The sequence below is a fragment of the Rhinopithecus roxellana genome, chromosome 8, assembly GCF_007565055.1.
Source record: "Rhinopithecus roxellana isolate Shanxi Qingling chromosome 8, ASM756505v1, whole genome shotgun sequence".
Classification (NCBI taxonomy): Eukaryota; Metazoa; Chordata; class Mammalia; order Primates; family Cercopithecidae; genus Rhinopithecus; species Rhinopithecus roxellana.
The window spans coordinates 2733873-2755082 of record NC_044556.1 but is presented as its reverse complement, the minus strand read 5'-3'; the positions used below and the strand labels follow the sequence as shown (position 1 = coordinate 2755082).

The 21210-nt window shown below is 52.7% G+C and overlaps 1 protein-coding gene across 3 annotated transcripts in view; it reads left to right on the top strand.

Moving 5' to 3' along the window:
• The first annotated feature begins 6554 nt into the window (after window positions 1-6554).
• ZSWIM4 (zinc finger SWIM-type containing 4) overlaps window positions 6555-21210 on the top strand; it is a 37982-nt gene continuing 23326 nt past the window's right edge. For 2 of the 3 annotated variants that reach the window (XM_030936203.1, XM_010361602.2), the window contains exons 1-5: window positions 6594-6952; window positions 11339-11540; window positions 15662-16018; window positions 20302-20450; window positions 20542-20692. In XM_030936203.1, coding sequence (XP_030792063.1) covers window positions 6800-6952; window positions 11339-11540; window positions 15662-16018; window positions 20302-20450; window positions 20542-20692 — 1012 coding nt within the window. In that variant the 5' untranslated portion in view covers window positions 6594-6799. Of the gene's footprint in view, window positions 6953-11338; window positions 11541-15661; window positions 16019-20301; window positions 20451-20541; window positions 20693-21210 lie in introns of all 3 variants that reach the window. The other variant, XM_030936202.1, reaches the window with a different exon arrangement.

The following is a 21210-nucleotide window of genomic DNA, read 5'->3' as shown; positions in this document are numbered from 1 at the left end:
CCCTTTCCAGCTGTGGACCCTGAGTAAGCCGCATGGCCGTTCCATGCCTAAGTCTTCTCACCTGAGACCATGCCTTAGTCTTCTCACCTGAGAGATGGGCTTGATGTTAAATATTAGAGGCTCGGCGCAGCGACTCACACCTGTAATCCCAGCACTTTGGGAGGCGGAGGTGAGTGGATCACCTGATGTCAGGAGTTGGAGACCAGCCTGGCCAACATGGTGAAATTCTGTCGCTACTAAAAATAAAAAAATTAGCCGGGTGTGGCCTGTGATCCCAGCTACTCAGGAGGCTAAGGCAGGAAAACAGCTTAAACCCGGGAGGCGGAGGCTGTAGTGAACTGAGAACGCTCCACTACACTCCAGCCTGAGCAACAGAGCGAGACACTCTCTCTCTCTCTATATATATATACACACACACACATATATATATATATTAGTATCTGTTAGAGAATTAAATAAGACATTCTCACCCTCTGATACCCCATTCTCTGTTCCTCCTAAAGTCTACGCACCAGCCTAGAGTGACTTCTCTGATTCAGCATTGCAGGACATACACTGGAGCCCTTTCAAGGCTAGACTTAGCTGACATAGCCACATGTCAGACGCTGAAGAGGGCTGCTGGGAAAAGCCAGCCCCGAGGTCCTGTTTGCAAGGGGAGCACCAGAAAGAGATGCTTTTCATTTTTGTTTTTTCTTGAGACAGGGTCTGGCTCTGTTGCCCAGACTGGAGTGCAATGGTGCAATCATGGTTCATTGCAGCCTCAACCTTCTGGGCTCAAGCAATCCTCCCACGCAGCTTCCTGAGTAGCTGGGACTACAGATGCGCACCACCACACCCGGTTAATTAAAAAAAAAAAAAAAAAAAAAAAAAAATTTAGGCCAGGCACAGTGGCTCACACCTGTAATCTCAGCACTTTGGGAGGCCGAGTCAGGAGTTTGAGACCAGCCTGGCTAACATGGTGAAACCTCGTCTCTAGTACAAATACAAAAATTAGCTGGGTTTGGTGGCACTCGCCTGTAGTCCCAGTTACTCAGGAGGCTGAAGCAGGAGAATTGCTTGACCCCAGGAGGTGGAGCTTGCAGTGAGCTGAGATCTCACCACTGCACTCCAGCCTGGGCAACAGAGCAAGACTCCATTTCAAATAAATAAATAGGCCAGGTGCAGTGGCTCACGCCTGTAATCCCAGCACTTTGGGAGGCTGCGGTGCGTGAATCATAAGGTCAGGAGTTCGAGACTACCCTGGCTAACACGGTGAAACCCCATCTCTACTAAAAATACAAAAAAATTAGCCGAGTGTGGTGGCACATGCCTGTAACCCCAGCTACTCGGGAAGCTGAGGCAGGAGAATGACTTAAACCCGGGAGGTGGAGGTTGCAGTGAGCCGAGATCACACCACTGCACTCCAGCCTGGGCTACACAGTAAGACTCTATCTCAAAGAATAAATAGATAAATACAATAAATAAATAAACATCAAAAAAATGTTTAGAAATGAGGGGGGGGCGTCTCGCTATATTGCCCAGCCTGGTCTTGAACTCCTGGACTCAAGCAGTCCTCCCACTTCAGCTTCCCCAAATGCTGGGATTACAGGCGTGAGCCACTGCACCCGGCCATCCTTTGCTTGAACTCCTCCCTGTGTGTCCTCTGACCCCAGTTACTCCTTCCCCATAGGTCTATCATTGTCCCAAATCCTTTGCAAGGAGATACCCCAGTAAGTCTAGGGTTCCAAAGCAGCCCCCAGTTGAGTTCCACTAGTCCAGCTCCTACTGCTGGGTGACCTCAAGCAAGTGGCTCAGCCTCTCCAAGCCTCAGTTTCCTCCTCTAAGAAAAGGAAGTGACAATCCCCACTTTGTAACACTTTGACGGCTTACACGTCAGCGTGTATCTCCATAGCTGCGGGCATTGCATGAGCACTCAGCACGTTACCATTACTGCTGTTTCTGTTGCTGTCACTGTGGCAGGCTGTGGTTTCTCAAGACGGGCACTGTCTAACAGAAATACAACTCAAACCGGATGTGGTGGCTCACACCTGTAATCCTAGCAATTTGGGAGGCCAAGGTGGGAGGATTGCTTGAGCTCAGGAATTCAAGATCATGGGCAACATAACAAGACTTCCTCTCTATTAAAATTCAAAAAAAAATTGACCAGGCGTGCTGTCTCACACCTGCAATCCTCATTCTTTGGGAGGCAAAAGCAGGCGAATCACCTGAGGTCGGGAGTTCGAAACCAGCCTGATCAACATGGAGAAACCCCGTCTCTACTAAAAATACAAAAATTAGAAGGGCGTGGCAGCAGGCACCTGTAATCCCAGCTACTGCGGAGGCTGAGGCAGAAGAATCGCTTGAACCCAGGATATGGAGGCTGCGGTGAGCCAAGATCGCGCCATTGCACTCCAGCCTGGGCAACAAAAGTGAAACTCCACCTCAAAAAAAAAAAAAAAAAAGGCCAGGCGCGGTGGCTCAAGCCTGTAATCCCAGCACTTTGGGAGGCCGAGACGGGTGGATCACGAGGTCAGGAGATCGAGACCATCCTGGCTAACCAGGTGAAACCCCGCCTCTACTAAAAAAATACAAAAAAAAAAAAAAAAAAAAACTAGCCGGGCGAGGTGGCGGGCGCCTGTAATCCCAGCTACTCGGGAGGCTGAGGCAGGAGAATGGCGTAAACCCAGGAGGCAGAGCTTGCAGTGAGCTGAGATCCGGCCACTGCACTCCAGCCTGGAGGACAGAGCGAGACTCCGTCTCAAAAAAAAAAAAAAAAAAAATTTAACCAGGCATGGTGGCTCACACCTGTAATCCCAGGACTTTGGAAGGCTGAGGCAGGCAGATCACTTGAGGTCAGGAGTTCAAGACCAGCCTGGCCAACATGGTAAAACCCCATCTCTATTAAAAATGCAAAAATTAGCTGGGTGTGGTGGCACACACCTATAGTCCCAGCTACTTGGGAGGCTGAGGCAGGAGACTTGCTTGAACCCAAGACGTGGAGGTTGCAATGAGCCGAGATCGTGTCACTGCACCCTAGCCTGGTGACAGAGCGAGACTCTGTCTCAAAAAAAAAAAAAAAAAAAAAAAAAGAAATACAACTCGAGACGCATATATACTTTTATTTAGTTAGTTAGTTAGTTATTTTTGAGATAGCATCTCACTGTGTTACCCAGCCTGGTCACAACTCCTGGGCGCAAGTACTGCTCCCCCCTCAGCCTCCCAAAGTGCTAGGTTTACAGGCACCAACTACTGTGCCCTGTCACATGTTATTTTATTTTATTTTACTTTATTTTGTTTATTATTATTTTTTGAGATGGAGTCTCACTCTTTCGCCCAGGCTGGAGTACAGTGGTGTGATCTCAGCTCACTGCAAGCTCCGCCTCCCAGGTTCAAGCTATTCTACTCCCTCAGCCTCCCAAGTAGCTGGGATTACAGGCACGCACCACCATGCCTGGCTAATTTTTTGTATTTTTAGTAGAGACGGGTTTCACCATGTTGGCCAAGCTGGTCTTAAACTTGTGACCTCAGATAATCTGCCCGCCTTGGCCTTCCAAAGTGCTGGGATTACAGCCCTGAGCCACCGTGCCCAGCTTACATATGTAATTTAAATGTCCTGATACCATGTAAAAGGAAATGTATAAAATCAATTTTAATAACGTATTTTATTAAACCAAATTTATCTAAAATATAATTTCAACATGTTAATAACACTAAACATTTGTTTTCTTTTGTTCTCTTTTTTGTTTTAGACAGTCTCAGTCTGTTGCCCAGGCTGGAGTGCCGTGGTGCAATCTTGGCTCACTGCAAACTCTGCTTCCCAGGTTCAAGTGATTCTCCTGCCTCAGCCTCCCAAGCAGCTGGGATTACAGGTGCCTGCCACCACGCCCGGCTAATTTTTGTTGTTTTGTTTTTTGAGACAGAGTCTTGCTCTATTCCCAGGCTGGAGTGCAGTGGCGCCATCTCAGCTCACTGCAAGCTCTGCCTCCCAGGTTCACGCCATTCTCCTGCCTCAGCCTCCCAAGTAGCTGGGACTACAGGCGCCCACCCCCATGCCCGGCTAATTTTTTTGTATTTTTAGTAAAGATGGGATTTCACCGTGTTAGCCAGGGTGGTCTCAATCTCCTGACATCATGATCCGCCCGCCTTGGCCTCCCAAAGTGTTGGGATTACAGGCGTGAGCCACTGTGCCAGGCCCTAATTTTTGTATTTTTGGTAGAGATGGGGTTTCACCATGTTGGCCAGGCTGGTCTTGAACTTCAGACCTCAGGTGATCCGCCTGCCTCAGTCTTTGAAAGTGCTGGGATTAACAGGCGTGAGACACCTTGCCTGGCCTCGTTTTTTTTTTTTTTTTTTTTTTTTTTCTGAGATGGTCACACTCTGTCACCCAGGCTTGAGCACAGTGATAAAATCATATCTCACTGTAGCCCGGACCCCCTGGGCTCAAGAGATCCTCCTGCCTCAGCCTCCAGAGTAGCTGGGACTACTGGCTTGTGCCACCACGCACAGCTAATTTTCTTATTTTTTTTAATAGAGATGTGTTTTCGCCATGTTGCCCAGGCTGGTCTCAAACTCCTGGGCTCAAGTGATCCTCCCACCTCACCATCCCAAAGTGCTAGGATTCCAGGCGTGAACCACCACGCCTGGCCAAACATTCTTAATGAAACATTTTAGGCCGGGTGTGGTGGCTCATGCCTGGAATCCCAGCACTTTGGGAGGCCAAGGCAGGCGGATCAGAAGGTCAGGAGTTTGAGACCAGCCTGGCCAATATTGTGAAACCCCATCTCTACTAAAAATGCAAAAGTTAGCTGGGCGTAGTGGTGGGTGCCTGTAGTCCCAGCTAATTAGGAGGCTGAGGCAGAAGAATCGCTTGAAACCAGGAGGCAGAGGTTGCAGTGAGCTGAAATCACTCCGTCTCAAAAAAAAAAAAGAGACATTTTTCCTCGTTCCCTTCCTGCTATGTCTCCAAAATCCACTCTGTATTTTACCTTTTCAGCACAACCTAATTCCAGCTAGTCCCATTTCAAGGGCTCAGAGACCACTTGTGGCCATTGGTGACCATACTGGACAGTGCAGGTCTGCAGGGGAGTTCGATTAATTGAGGGGATGGCGGGGGGAGTGGGTGAAGACTGGCCAGAGGGTGCAGCTGTGAGACTCAAAGTTTCTCCAGGAAAAAGCGAGGGCTTCCATATGGATGGGCGGATAATCACTGTGTTTTTTTTGTTTTGTTTTGTTTTGTTTTTTTCTGCTGTGCCTATCATTTAACTGAATGGAGGGAAAGCATGAGTTGGTTGATGCATTCAGCCAACTAGGTTGAGCGCCTACCTTCCAGGTGCTGTCGGTACAGTGAAGCACAGATGGGACCAACTCCTGCCTCCTGAGGCTCAGTGGAGAGGGAGAGATCAAATTAAGCAACCACCAAAGGCAGATCACTTGAGGTCAGGAGTTCGAGACCAGCCTGACCAACATGGCAAAATTCCGTCTCTACCAAAAATACAAAAATTAGCCGGGCGTGGTGGTGGGCGCCTGTAATGTCAGCTATTTGGGAGGCTGAGGCAGGAGAATCACTTGAACTCGGGAGGCGGAGGTTGCAGTGAGCCGAGATCGCACCACTGTACCCCAGCATGGGCGGTCTCAAAAACAAAAACAAAACGCCAAAACAGATAAATAAATGGTAATGGTGAGAAGTATGAGGAAGGGAAAATGCAGGGTTCTCTGAGGACACTGGCAAGGAGCCGGGACGGGAACGGGTGATGGAAGCCATGGCCCGCTTCCAGGCCAGAGATGGTGGCCTAGACAAGCTGAGTCAGAAAAAATGCTCAGAGGTGCTGGGGTTTGGTAAGTGTTAGGCTGAACCTCATGGAATTGCCATTTTAACAGGCCAAAAATGGTAACAAAATTAGCAATTTCACATGACCCAAGGTAGTATCTAGGGCATGGAAAGGAGGGGCGGGGTACTAGTTTTGAGGCTCAAGGGATGACCCATGAACCCCATAACCGAGCTCTGTTTCTGGAGAGGGGGTCCGCGGCCCCATGAGCTCCCTCAGTGAGCCTGCGACCCCTCCGCCCCCACAGATCCAAAACTTGAGCCAGTGCCCAGAGAGGTTGAGTGAGTTTCTCAGGTCGCACAGCTCGGAGGGACGAGGGGCTGAGCCCTGCCAAGGGATCCCGCGGCTCCGTCTCGCTCACCGGCCGGACTATGTTGATTGTCCCCTCGCGGCGCCCGGAAGCGACCCTCAGTAAACAAAGCCGTGTGTGGGCGCAGCCCCGGCAGCCCGGGGCGCGCAGTCCAGCCCAAGGGAGGCGGGGGAGGAATGTTGTGAATGAACCCCGGGCCCGCCCCGAAACTCCGCAAAAGGCCTGGGCCGCGGGGGTTCCTTCCGCTCTGATTGGCCTCTGGTGCCCCGTGATTGACAGCGTCCCTCGCTTCGCGCTCTGGTTGGGTAAACACGAAAAGACTGGCATCGCAGTCATCGAGTGAACAGCGAGGCTTGGAGACGGGTCTGGCGGCGCAGCCAATGGCGGGGGAGGGCCGCTGAGGCCGAGGGGGGTGCCAATGGGGACCGGCGGCGGGGGCGGGACGACGGCGGAGCTAAAGCGGCGGCCGAAGCAGCTTCATTGTTGTGAAGAGTCTTAAAGGGGCCGCATCACCCGGCCTGCCCGGCGCGGGTCGGGGGTGGGTGCGGCAGGGGTCCCGGGGCGGCTAAGAGCAGAGGACGGACGGAAAGGCGGGCAGGGGGCGCGGGAGCCGACGAAGCGGAACAGGCATCGGACCGACACCCCCAAAGAGGCCCCGCCCCGGCCCTGGCCCCGGCCCGGCCAAATGGAACCCCCCGCAGCCAAGCGGAGCAGGGGCTGCCCCGCGGAACCCGAGGAGCGCGATGCTGGGGCCGGGGCCGCGCGTGGCCAGGGCCGGCCCGAGGCGCTGCTGGACCTCAGCGCCAAGCGGGTAGCCGAGAGCTGGGCCTTCGAGCAGGTGACCGCGGGGGAAGGGGGCGGGGGCAGGGACAGGGACGCACCCCCAACGCCTTCCCTACCTATCTTCTCCTCCCCAATCCCCAGACTCCAGAGCTACCCCAATCAGAGACACCCCTTTAGATTCCACCCCCAGGACCCTTAACCCTGCCCGGAAATAACCCTTCATCCTCCTATTTCTGTCCTTCAAACCCAATAACCCATCCCCATCCCTTCTCTGCCGTCTCTGCCCCTCAGCGCCCCAGATCCCAAGTCAGGACACTTCCTTCTTCTCCTACCAACCCCAGATGTCTGAGATCCGGCCCCCATGGTCCGCCTACAACCCCAGGCACCCCTCTTTTCCCACCTCATCCCCCAATGGTACCCCTCTTTTCCTACCGCATCTTTATTCTCCATTCAGGGCACCCCATTCAGTCTTCAGCCCCCCGCTTGGGGACACCCTGTCTCCCTCCATCATAGCCCCTAGAGACTCACACTACCCTATTCCTGCTCTCCAGCTCACTACCCTACACCCCAAGTAAATAACTCCCCCATCTCTCCAGATTCCAGCTCAAGACACCCCTTTTTTCCCCATTCATTCCTGCCCTCAGGCCTCCAGATTCCACCTGTTCCTCTCTACTCCTCCAGATTCCTCTCTCAGGGCTGCCCAGCTTCTGGCTTGCAGCAGGGATTACTCAAGTGCCAGGGTCCCTCCTCCTCCCCCACTCATCCTCCCTTCCTATCCTATCCCTTCCCAGAGGAAAACAGGGGCAGAGCCTGGGTGGTGGTCCCGGGACAGGTGCACCTAGAACCTCTATTCTTTGGCTTCTGGGGGCACTGCCAGAATGTCCCAGAGCTGGGGCCCTTTAAGTCCCCTTTTTCAGCTTCAGTGTGGGCCTCCCAAGGAGCTGGAGACATGGCCCAGACCTGAACAGGAAGCACACACGGGCTCTATCCTCTGTCCAGCTTCAGGGGGCGTTCTTTCCTGCCCGCTCTCTCTGGAGTTAGGAAGTCGGCCTGGACAGATGGGTTTGAGCCAAGTGTGGACGGGCAGGCTCTGATTCATGGACTGGAAAATCCCTCCTTAGTCATCTGCCAACTGTCCCTGAGGCCTGGGCTGGTCATTGCCTCTCCCACTTCCCCTAGAAACCCAGGTGGGAATGAGGGCTAAGGAGGTCCGCTGCCCCTTCATTGCATGTCAGACACACAGAATAATCTGAAAAGTCTCCCACAAACCTGCCCTGGCCAAGCCAAGCCCTCAGAGTTTTTGACCCACAGAAGCTCATGGAATCCTCTGCAACCCTTTGGGAGTTGTTCTCGTTCCCACTTTGAGGAAACTGGGGCACAGAGAAGTTGAGAAACTTGCCCAAGGTCACCCAGCCAGGGAATAGCAAGTCCAGATTGGAAGGCAGGCTCAGCCAGCTCATTGCATTGCCCAGAGCCCACAGTGGTGGCCAGGACACCCCCTCCCCTCCTGGGGCCCCTTCCCAGGGATGGGGCATGGAAAGGAAACTGAGGAACGACAGAGTCTGTCTTAGGAGTTGAAAGAACTCACAGCTCTGAGACCTTGAACAAGTGAATTCACCCCACTGAGTCTCAGATTCCCCCAGCTATAAAACAGGGTCATGATTTAGTATCAATGCGCCATCAAGGGTGCCCAATCTTTTAGCTTCCCTAGGCCACGCTGGAAGAACTATCGTCGGCCACATATAAAATACGCTAACACAATAGCTGATGAGCTTAAAAAGAAATTTTTTTTTTTTTTTTTTTGAGACGGAGTCTCGCTCTGTCGCCCAAGCTGGGGTGCAGTGGCGCTATCTTGGCTCACTGCAAGCTCCGCCTCCCGGGTTCCCGCCATTCTCCTGCCTCAGCCTCCCAAGTAGCTGGGACTACAGACGCTGCCACCTCGCCCGGCTAGTTTTTTGTATTTTTTAGTAGAGACGGGGTTTCACCGTGTTCGCCAGGATGGTCTCGATCTCCTGACCTCGTGATCCGCCCGTCTCAGCCTCCCAAAGTGCTGGGATTACAGGCTTGAGCCGCCGGGTTTTTTTTTTGAGACAGACTCTCAGTCTGTTGCCAAGGCTGGAGTGCAAGTGACACGATCTCGTCTCACTGTAGCCTCTACCTCCTGGGTTCAAGCAATTCTCCCGCCTCAGCCTCCTGAGTACCTGGGACTACAGTTGTGGGCCGCCATGCCCAGCTATTTTTTGTATGTTTAGTAGAGATGGGGTTTCACCATGTTGGCCAGGCTGGTTTCAAACTCCTGACCTCAAGTGATCTGCCCGCCTCGGCCTCCCTCCCAAAGTGCTGGAATTACAGGCATGAGCCACCGTACCCGGCCGTATCTTACAATGTTTTAAGAAAGCTTACGAATTTGTGTTGGCCTGCATTCAAAGTCATCACGGGCCAGGGCCGTGGGACGTGAGTTGGACAAGCTCACACTAGGTGGCTGTGAGAATTTGGAAATTACATACATAAAGCATTCAGCACAGTGTGTGCATTCTTTTCTTTTCTTTCTTTCTTTCTTTTTTTTTTTTTTTTTTTTTTTGAGGCAGGGTCTTGCTCAGTCATCCAGGCTGGAGCGCAGTGACACAGTCATAACTCACTACAGCCTCAAACTCCTGGGCTCAAGCAGTCCTCCTGCCTCAGCCTCTTGAGTAGCTGGGATTCCAGACACGCACCACCACACCTGGCTAATTTTTAATTTTGTGCGTGTGTGTAGACATGGGGTCTCGGTATGTTGCCCACGTTGGTCTGGAACGCCTGAGCTCAAGCGATGCTGCCGCCTCAGCCTCCCAAAGTGCTGCGATTACACGTGTCCAGTCAAGATGGGCATCTTAATCATTATTATCACTTTTTTCTTTTCTTTTTTGTTTTTTTGAGACGAGTCTTGCTTTTTCACCCAGGCTAGAGTGCAATGGTGCAATCTCGGCTCACTGCAAGCTCCGCCTCCCGGGTTCACGCCATTCTCCTGCCTCAGCCTCCGGAGTAGCTGGGACTACAGGCGCCCACCACTACGCCCGGCTAATTTTTTTGTATTTTTAGTAGAGATGGGGTTTCACCGTGTTAGCCAGGATGGTCTCGATTTCCTGACCTCGTGATCCGCCCACCTCGGCCTCCGAAAGTGCTGGGACTACAGGCGTGAGCCACCGCGCCCTGCCTATCACTTTTTCCTAACTTCTTCCTGCTCCATCAAAGCCTGGTGGGTGGGAAGATCTTACACCAGAATCCCAGGACCCTGCAGCTAGGAGGATCCAGGAGGGAAACTGCAAGAAAGTTCCAGAATGCTAACTATGGGCCAGGTGTTATTATAAGCTCTTTATAACCATAACGCATATTTACTCTCCACAATCCTCAAGAGGTTGGTGCCATGGACCTCCCCACTTTACACCTGAGAACACTGAGGCCAAGTGACTTTCTGGGGTCACAGTGCTCCTAAATAGCAAAACTAGGATTCAAGCCTGGTTTCTCTCTTTTTTCATTTTTATTTGTTTATTTATTTACTCGAGACGGAGTCTCGCTCTGTGGCCCAGACTAGAGTGCAGTGGCGCGATCTTGGCTCACTGCAACCTCCACCTCCTGGGTTCAAGTGATTCTCGTGCGTCAGCCTCCCGAGGAGCTGAGATTATAGGTGCATGCCACCACGCCTGGCTAATTTTTGTATGTTTGGGTTTCGCCATGTTGGCCAGGTTGCTCTCCAACTCCTGAACTCCAGGGCTCCACCTGCCTTGGCCTCCCAAAGTGCTGAAATGGCAGGCATGAGCCACTGCCCTGACCTTTTTTTTTTTTTTTTTGAGACAGGATCTTGCTCTGTTGCCCAGGCTGGAGTGCAGCTGGTGCAATCATGGCTCACTGCAGCCTCAAACTCATGGCCTCAAGTGACCCTCCTGCCCCACCCTCCCAAGTAGCTGGGATTCCAGACGCATGCCACCATGCCTGGCTACTTTTTTGTGGGGTTTTTTTGTATTTTTTTTTTTTTTAAGAGATGGAGTCTCCCTCTGTCGCCCAGGCTGGAGTGTAGTGGTGGGATCTCAGCTCACTGTAGCCTCTGCCTCCCAGGTTCCAGCGATTTTCCCGCCTCAGCCTCCTGAGTAGCTGGGACTACAGGTGTGCACCACCACACCTGGCTAACTTTTGTATTTTTAATAGAGACAGGGTTTCATCATGTTGGCCAGGCTGGTCTTGAACTCCTGACCTCAGGTTATCTGCCTGCATCAGCATCCCAAAGTGCTGGGATTACAGGCGTGAGCCATCGTGCCCGGCCAGTTTTTTTGTAAACATGGGAGCCTCTCTATGTTGCCCAGGCTGGTCTCGAACTCGTGGCCTCAAGCGATCCTCCCACCTCAGCTTCCCAAAGCGCTAAGATTACATCAACCCCAGGCTCCTAACCCAGTGGCCCTTCCTACAGGTGGAGGAGCGGTTCTCCCGGGTGCCTGAGCCGGTCCAGAAGCGCATCGTGTTTTGGTCGTTCCCACGCAGTGAACGGGAAATATGTATGTACTCGTCGCTGGGTTATCCGCCCCCAGAGGGCGAGCACGACGCCCGGGTGCCCTTTACCCGCGGGCTGCACCTGCTCCAGAGCGGGGCTGTGGACCGTGTGTTGCAAGTGGGTGAGTCTTTGTCCCTCGCTCCTGCTGGGGAGGACAGGAGGTCCATACCAGGCGTGGAAATGGAGGAACTGGAGGGAGGCCTGGGGCCAGGGGAAGGGAGGTTACAGACCTCAGGCTTCGAGGCCCAGGTAGGATTGTACAAGATTTTTTTTTTGAGATGGTCTCGCTCTGTTGCTTAGGCTGGAGTGCAGTGATGCGATCTTGGCTTACTGCAACCTCTGCCTCCCAGCTTCAAACGATTCTCCTGCCTCATCCTCCTGAGTAGCTGGGATTACAGGCGTGCACCCCCATACCCGGCTAATTTTTGTATTTTTAGTAGAGACGGGGTTTCACCATGTTTGCCAGGCTGGACTCGAACTCCTGACCTTGTGATCCGCCTGCATCGGCCTCCCAAAGTGTTGGAATTACAGGCATGAGCCACCACGCCCAGCCTGTACAAGATGTTTTGAGCAAAAGCTCAAGGATCACCCTAGAACCCAGACAGCAGGGTTTAGACAAGGGAGTGGGGGAGAGGATGGTGAACCAGAAATCAGGGGAGGGGAGATCCCAGAACTTAGGCAGCAGAGCCCATGTAAAGGAAGGGTGAGGCCAGATGTGGTGGTTCACACCTCTGATCTCAATACTTTGGGAGGCCAAGGCAGGAAGATGGCTTGAGGCCAAGAGTTCAAGACCAGCCTGGGCAACACAGTGAGACCTTGTCTGCACAAAAAAAAAATCAAAAAATGATCTGGGTATGGTGGTGGGTGCTTGTGGTCACATCTACATGGGAGGCCAAGGCAAGAGGATCACTTTTGCTCGAGAGTTCGAGTCTGCAGTAAGCTCTGATTGTACCACTGCACTCCAGCCTGGGATACAGAGTGAGACCCTGTCTCAAAGAGAAAAAAGAAAAAAAAAAGGAAGATGGGTGAGGGCCACTCTACAGATGAGGATAGAGGTTGAGACACGGTGGTGAAGGTGCCAGACCTCAGGCTTCAGGCCCAGATGGGGTCGGGTTCGGGATTATGAGCTGAAGGTGGAAAGTGCTTCTAGAGTCCTAGACCTCAGGCTGCTGAGCTGGGGAACGGGGAATGAAGTAGTGAGACGGGGAGAAGAGCAGGTCCCAGGTGAGGATCAGAGGAGCAGCTGTCAGCCAGAAGTGAGAGGAGGCTCCAGACCTCGGGCTGAGGGACCCAGTGATGCTTTGGGTCAGGGCTTTAGAGCCAGAGGTAAGAATGATCCTAGCCCTCAGGCAGCGGGGCCCAGGTGGGAGTTGGACAGAAAGCTTTAGAGCCAGAGGTGAGAGTCTTAGACCTCAGGCAGAGAGGTTGGGATTTCAAAGGATTAGAGCTATTTTTGGGCAATGGTCTTAGACCTCAGGCGACAGGGCTGAGGTGGGAATGTAGAGTAGAAGTTTAGAATTCTTTTTTTTTTTTCAAGATGGAGTCTCGCTCTGTTGCCCAGGCTGGAGTGCAGTGGCACAATCTTGGCTCACTGCAACCTCACCTCCCGGGTTCAAGCGGTTCTCCTGCTTCAGCCTCCCGAGTAGCTGGGACTACAGGCATCCGCCATCATGCCTGGCTAATTTTTGTATTTTTGTAGAGATGGAGTTTCACCATGTTGGCCAGACTGGTCTTGAACTTCTGACCTCAGGTGATCCACCCGCCTCAGCCTCCCTGGGATTACAGGTGTGAGCCACCATGCCTGACCTAGAATTTTTTTTTTTTTTTTTTTTTTTTTTTTGAGATGGTGTCTTGCTCTGTCACCCTGGCTGGAGTGCAGTGGCATGAGCTTGGCTCACTGCAAGCCCTGCCTCCCAGGTTCACGCCATTCTCCTGTCTCAGCCTCCCGAGTAGCTGGAACTACAGGTGCCCACCACCATGCCCAGCTAATTTTTTCTATTTTTAGTAGAGACGGGGTTTCACCATGTTAGCCAGGATGGTCTCAATCTCCTGACCTCGTGATCTGCTCGCCTCAGCCTCCCAAAGTGCTGGGATTACAGGCGTGAGCCACCACGCCTGGCCAAATTTTTTTTTTTTTTTTTTTTAAGAGATAGTGTCTCAGCCGGGCACTGTGGCTCACACCTGTAATCCCAGCACTTTGTGGGGCCTAGGCGGGTGGATCACCTGAGGTCAGGAGTTCAAGACCAGCCTGGCCAACATGGTAAAACCCCGTCTCTGCTAAAAATACAAAAATTAGCCAGGTGTGGTGGTGCGTGCCTGTAATCCCAGCTACTTGGGAGGCTGAGGCAGGAGAATCCGTTGAACCTGGGAGGCAGAGGTTGCAGTGAGCCAAGATCACGCCATTGCACTCCAACCTGGGCAACAGAGAGAGACTCTGTCTCAGAAGGAAAAAAAAAGAGAGGTAGGGTCTCACTCTGTTGCCTAGACTGGAGTGCAGTGGTGTGATAATAGCTCACTGCAGTCGCAAACATCTGAGCTCCAGTGATCCTCCCACCTCAGCCTCCTGAGTAGTTGGGACCACAGGCATAGACCACCACACTCGACTAGTTTTTAAGTTTTTTGTAGAGACCTGTACTCACTGTTGCCCAGGCTGGTCTCCAATTCCTGGGCTCAAGAGATCCTCTTGCCACAGCCTGCCAAAGTACTGGGATTACAGGCGTGCCCCACCATGCCCGGCCAAGTAGCAGTTTAGGATCAGCTGTGAGGGGTGGGCTCAGACCTCAAGCTAAGAAAACAAAAGGGCTGCAGAGACTGGGGGAGATGTAATGAGAACAGTGGAAGGGCCTTAGACCTCAGGCAGCTGGACTCAGAATGGGACCAATAGAGGCTGAGCCAGAAAACAAGTGAGGCCTGGGACTCCAGATCTCTGGCGGCAGCAGGCCATTTCTCCCAGCTGGAGGCCGAGGCTGGGCTGAGACGACCCTCCATGGGCTCTGTCTGACTTGGAGCCGCTTTGCTGGGACATGGTCCGGCTGACCGCAGGCTCCTTGCCACCTCCAGCTGGTATGAGGAAAGCCATCTCCCTGCATGACCCAGGCTGGGCCTGAGCTGCCGAACCAGTCAGATGAGCCTGGCACCTAGGCTGCCCAGGGAGGAGTGAAGGGGAGACCTGGTCCCTGGCTGACTTCATCAGCCCCTCGCCCCGAACGCCACAGGCCTTTGGCATCTTCTCAGGAAATTGAGGGGCTCCTGAAGCCCTGGCCGTATTCATTGTAACCCAAGGATTCAGAAAACCACCTTCAATGACATGGCTATGATACTATTATTCATAATTAAAAGCAAGTGTTGGGCTGGGCTTGGGGGCTCACGCCTGTAATCCCAACACTGTGGGAGGCCGAGGCAGGCAGATCACTAGGTCAGGAATTCAAGACCAACCTGACCAACATGGTGAAACCCCATCTCTACTAAAAATACAAAAATTAGCCGGGCATGGTGGCACATGCCTGTAATCCCAGCTACTCAGGAGGCTGAAGTAGGAGAATCACTTGAACCTGGGAGGTGGAGGTTGCGGTGAGCCGAGTTTGTGCCATTGCACTCCAGCCTGGGCAACAACAGCAAAACTCTGTCTCAAAAAAGAAAAAAAAATTAGCCTGGCGTGGTGTTGTGCATCTGTAATCCCAGTTACTCAGGAGGCTGAAGCAGGAGAATCGCTTGAACCTGGGAGGCAGAGGTTGCAGTGAGCCCAGATCGCAGCACTGCACTCCAGTCCGGGCGACAGAGCGAGACTCCGCCTCAAAAAAAAAAAAAAAAAAAAGGCCGGGCGCGGTGGCTCAAGCCTGTAATCCCAGCACTTTGGGAGGCCGAGACGGGCGGATCATAAGGTCAGGAGATCGAGACCATCCTGGCTAACATGGTGAAACCCCGTCTCTACTAAAAATACAAAAAACTAGCCGGGCGACCTGGCGGGCGCCTGTAGTCCCAGCTACTCGGGAGGCTGAGGCAGGAGAATGGCGTGAACCCGGGAGGCGGAGCTTGCAGTGAGCTGAGATCTGGCCACTGCACTCCAGCCTGGGCAACAGAGCAAGACTCCGTCTCAAAAAAAAAAAAAAAAAGCAAAGAGAGTGCAGTGACTTGCACTAGTGAAGTGACTTGGCTGGGCTTTGCAACTGGGTCTTGCTGTGCGTCACAAACACCTCCTGTCTCTGGGATGACACAGATGCGACAGTTTGGCTTTGATCTTAGGATTCCATCTGAGCGGAAACATCCGTGAGCCAGGGGGTCCTGGAGAGCCCGAGCGCCTCTACCACGTCTCTATCAGCTTTGATCGCTGCAAGATCACGTCCGTGAGCTGCGGCTGTGACAACCGCGACCTCTTCTACTGCGCCCACGTCGTGGCCCTGTCCCTGTACCGCATTCGGCATGCCCGCCAGGTGGAGCTACGGCTGCCCATCTCCGAGACGCTCTCCCAGATGAACCGGGACCAGCTGCAGAAGTTCGTGCAGTACCTCATCAGCGCCCACCACACTGAGGTGCTGCCCACCGCTCAGCGCTTGGCTGATGAGATCCTCCTGCTGGGCTCTGAGATCAACTTGGTGCATGGTAAGGGCACCCCGGGGGTCTGGTGGGGAGAGGATGCCCAAGCGCACAGCCACGCCACTTGCTATGTGCCCAGCACTGGTCACTTACAGGAAGTTGTGGGGGCGGGGTCGGAAAACGTGCCATGGCCTGCATCATCTGAGGTCATCCACCTGGTGAGTGGCAGATCCCAGATATCATCTGGCCACAGGACGGATGAGTAGTTGCAAATCAGCCTATGGGCGGAGGGCGAGGGCAGGAGGGGAGAGCCTGCGTTAGAGGGCAAGTGGGAGGTCCAGCCCCAGGGCTGGGGGTGTCAATCGATGGAGCATCCTGGGTGTGGGAGGAGAGGAGGGGGACATGAAGGGAATGTGGGACATTTGTGGATGTCAGAGGAGTTATGGGTGAGGGGATACACCAGGAGGTGTGGTGAGGGCTGAGAGGGTTTGGGGGGTTCTGAGGGGCTTGGGCTGCCTAGCTAGGATGGGGAAGATGAGTAGAAGGTGGAGGCATGGATGGATGATGGAGGGAGGTGCTGGGTGGGCACAGAAAGTGTTCATGATTGGCCGGGCACAGGGGCTCACACCTGTAATCCTAGCACTTTGGGAGGCCGAGGTGGGTGGATCAGTTGAGGTCAGGAGTTCGAGACCAGCCTGGACAACATGGCAAAACCCCATCTCTACCAAAATACAAAAATTAGCCAGGCGTAGTGGCGGGTGCCTGTAGTCCCAGCCGCTCAGGAGGCTGAGGTAGGAGAATTGCTTGAACCCGGGAGGCGGAGGTTGCAGTGAGCTGAGATCATGCCACTGCACTCCAGCCTGGGAGATAAAGTGAGACCCTGTCTCCAAAAAGAAAAAAGTGTTCATGATCAGGTGCTGGGGGCAACTGATGGTGTGGAAAAACGAATGGGTGGGTGGGGGATTTTTTTTTTTTTTTTTTTTTTTTTGAGATCGAGTCTTCCTCTGTCACCCAAGCTGGAGTGCAGTGGTGCAGTTTCAGCTCGCTGCAACCTCTGCCTCCTGGGTTCAAACAATTCTCCTGTCGCAGCCTCCCAAGTAGCTGGGATTACAGACGCACACCATGATGCCCGGCTAATTTTTATATTTTTGTAGAGATGGGGGTTTCACCATGTTGGCCAGGCTGCTCTTGAACTCCTGACCTCAGGTGATCCACCTGCCTCAGCCTCCCAAAGTCCTGGGATTACAGGCGTGAGCCACCATGCCCGGCCTGGATGGGATATTAAGAATGCCGTTAGGTGAATGGGAATTGGAAGCCAAGTGTGGTGGCTCATACATGTAATCCCAGCATTTTGGGAGGCTGAGGAAGGAGGATCACTTGAGACCAGCAGTTCAAGACCAGCCTGGGCAAAATAATGAGCTACAAAAAATAAACAGAAGTAGCTGGGTGTGATGGCACATGCACGCCTGTAGATACTTGGGAAGCTGAGATGGGAGGATCACGAGCCTGGGAGGTAAAGGCTGCAGTCAGCTATGATCACACCACTAAAACTCCAACCTGATGACAGACTGAGACCCTGACAAAAAAAAAAAAAAAAAAAAAAAGAAGGGAAGACCGGAATTGATGGTGATTGGAGGTGAGGATAAGTGGTTGGGTGGGGAGGGCTTTGACTAGTGGGCTTAAGGTAGACTGATAGTGGTGGACAGATGAAGTCACTGAAAGAATGAAAGATCCAATGGGTACATGGATTGGGAGTGAGTAGATGGGTGAATGGAAGGTTCATATATGTGGATCAACATGGTGGGTGGGCCGAGTGGGCGGGTGCTTTGTGTAGGGTGGATGGATGGACGAATGGGATAGTGGGTGTTTTGAGAGGTACATATGAATGGATGGTTTGATAATGAATGGATGGTTTAATGGAAGAATAGAGAGTTAGGGCTAGTTACTGGGTGATAACTAATAGTTATCACCTAGATAACTAGGGTTAGTTATTGGATGATAGTTATTAGGTGGGGTGGATAGTGTACTTGTGTGAGTCAGTGGACAAATGGGAGGGTGGGTATTCTGAGTGGTTGGTTCACATGGATTGGAAAGTTAAAAGGGGTGAGTGGGCAGATAGATCAATAAGATGAGTAGATGGGTGGGAATTATGGGTAAGGTGGATGATGGACTGATGGGGTAGGTGGTTGTTTAAGGGGTATGAATATGGGAGACACAGCCAAGTAGATAGAGACTGTCATGACTTGGGTGGGGGTGGATGAGCACGTGGTGTTTCAGATGAGACAGGTGAGTAAACAGATGGGTGGGTGGTGTTTTGAGTGGGATGGGTAAATGAATGGGTGGATGGGTAGATGGATGGATGTGTAGTGTTTCAGGAGAGATAGATGAGTGGATTGAATGGATAAGTAAATGGATGAATGAACAAATGGATGAATGAGCTCCTGGTGTTTTGGACAAGATGGGTGGGTGGATGGATGGATGGATGGATGGATGAATATTATTACGGATGAGATAGATGGATTGGATGGATGACTCAGTGGATAAATGAGCAAATGGATGAATGAGCTGGTAGTGTTTTGGACAGGATGGATGGATGGATGGATGGATGGATGGATGGATGGATGGATGGATCCATGGATGGATGGATGGATGGATGCATGGATGGATGCATGGATGGATGCATGGATGGTTGGATGGATGGATGGATGCATGGATGGATGGATGGATGGATGCATGGATGGATGGATGCATGGATGGATGGATGGATACGTGGATGGATGGATGGATGGATGGATGGATGGATGGATGCATGGATGGACGGATGGATGGATGGACGGACGGATGCATGGATGGACGGATGCACGGATGGATGGATGCACGGATGGATGGATGGATGGATGGATGCATGGATGGATGGATGGATGGATGGATGGATGGACGGATGGATGCACGGATGGATGGATGGATGCACGGATGGATGGATGGACGGATGGATGGATGGATGGATGGATGCATGGATGGACGGATGGATGGATGGACGGACGGATGCATGGATGGATGGATGGATGCACGGACGGACGGATGGATGGATGGATGGATGGATGGATGGATGGATGGATGCACGGATGCACGGATGCATGGATGGATGCATGGATGGATGGATGGATGCATGGATGGATGCACAGATGGATGGATGGATGCACAGATGGATGGATGCACGGATGGATGAATGCACGGATGGATGGATGCATGGATGGATGGATGGATGGATGGATGGATGGATGGATGGATGGATGCATGGATGGATGGATGGGTGTGTGGGTGTGTGGGTGTGTTGTGTTTCAGGTGAGATAGATGAATGAATTGGATGGGTGATGTATTACTCTGTTCTCACACTGATATGAAGACATACCTGAAATGGGGTAATTTAAAATAAACAGGTTTAATCGGCTGATAGTTCTGCAGGCTACACAGGCTTCTGCATTTGGGGAGGCCTCAGGAAACTTACAGTCATGGCAGAAGGCAAAGGAGAAGCAAACACATCTTCACATGGCTGGCAGAAGAGAGAGAGCAAAGGGGGAGATGCTATACACTTTCAAACAACCAGATCTCATGAGAACTCTATCATGAGACAACACTAAAGGGATGGTGCTACGCCATTGGAAATCATCCCCATGATCCAATCACCTCCCTCCAGGCCCCACTTCCAACACTGGGGATCATAATTCAACATGAGATTTGGGTGGAGACACAGAACCAAACCATATGAGATGACTAAATGGATGAACGAGAAAATGGATGAATGAGCTAGTCATGTTTAAGACAAGATAGATGGATTGATGGAGGGATGGATGGATGGATAAATAGATAAATAGATGTTCGGGTGGGATGGACAAGTGGGTGGGTGGGGTTTAGGTGGGATGGATGGAACTTTGGAATGGGTTGGGTGACTTGGAAGAATGGATGGATGGGTCAGGTGTGGTGGCTCATGCCTGTAATCCAGCACTTTGGGAGTCCAAGGTGGGTGGATCACCTGAGGTCAGGAGTTTGAAACCAGCCTGACCAACATGGTGAAATCCCACCTGTACTAAAAATAACAAAAAAATTGGCCAGGTGTGGTGGGGTGTGCCTGTAATCCCAGCTACTTGGGAGGCTGAGGCAGGAGAATCACTTGAACCCAGGAGACAGAGGTTGCAGTCAGCGAAGATCGTGCTACAGCACTCCAGCCTGGGCCAGAAGAGCCAAACTCCGTCTCAAAAAAAAAAAAAAGATGGCAGGGGCAGTCGCTGTCTCTCCCCAACCCCCAACCCCAGCCCCAGCCTCAGCTTCCTTTCCTTCCCTCCCCACAGGCGCCCCAGACCCCACCGCTGGCGCAGGAATCGAGGACGCCAACTGCTGGCATCTGGACGAGGAGCAGATCCAGGAGCAGGTGAAGCAACTGCTGTCCAACGGCGGCTACTACGGGGCTAGCCAGCAGCTGCGCTCCATGTTCAGCAAGGTGCCGTGCGGACCGGCGGGGCGCGGGGCGCGGGGTGCAAAGGCCCCAGTGGACGCCCCAGCCCTTCCTCACCACCCTGTCCCCGGCACAGGTGCGGGAGATGCTGCGAATGCGGGACTCCAACGGGGCGCGCATGCTGATCCTCATGACCGAGCAGTTCCTGCAGGACCCGCGCCTGGCCCTGTGGCGGCAGCAGGGCGCCGGCATGACGGACAAGTGCCGGCAGCTCTGGGATGAGCTGGGTGAGGCCCGAACCCCCGTGCGGGGTGGACACTGGGACTTCGGCTCCCATGGGGGCTGGCCCACTCCGAGATTAGGGTCTGTTCCCTGAATCCGCCCTCCATTCGTTTGGCAAACATGTATGAGCGCCTCTAAAGTGCCAGGCATGGTACTGGGAACTGGTGGTCAGCAGAGAACAAGAGAGTCAAAATCCTGTTCACGTGGATCTGATAGGCACAGGCAATCAAATGTCATTGGTCCAGGCGTTGATACACATGTTTTCTTTGTTTTGAGACAGGGTCTCACGCTATTGCCCAGGCTGGCATGCAGTGCCACAATCTCAGCTGACTGCAACCTCTGCCTCCCAGACTCAGGTTATCCTACACCTCAGCCTCCCAAGTAGCTGGGTCTACAGGTGCACACCACCACATCCAGCTAATTTTTAATTTTTTTGAAGAGACAGGGTCTCACTATCTTGCCAAGTCTGGTCTTGAATGCCTGGACTCAAAGCAGCCCTCTGGCCCAGCCTCCCAAAGTACTG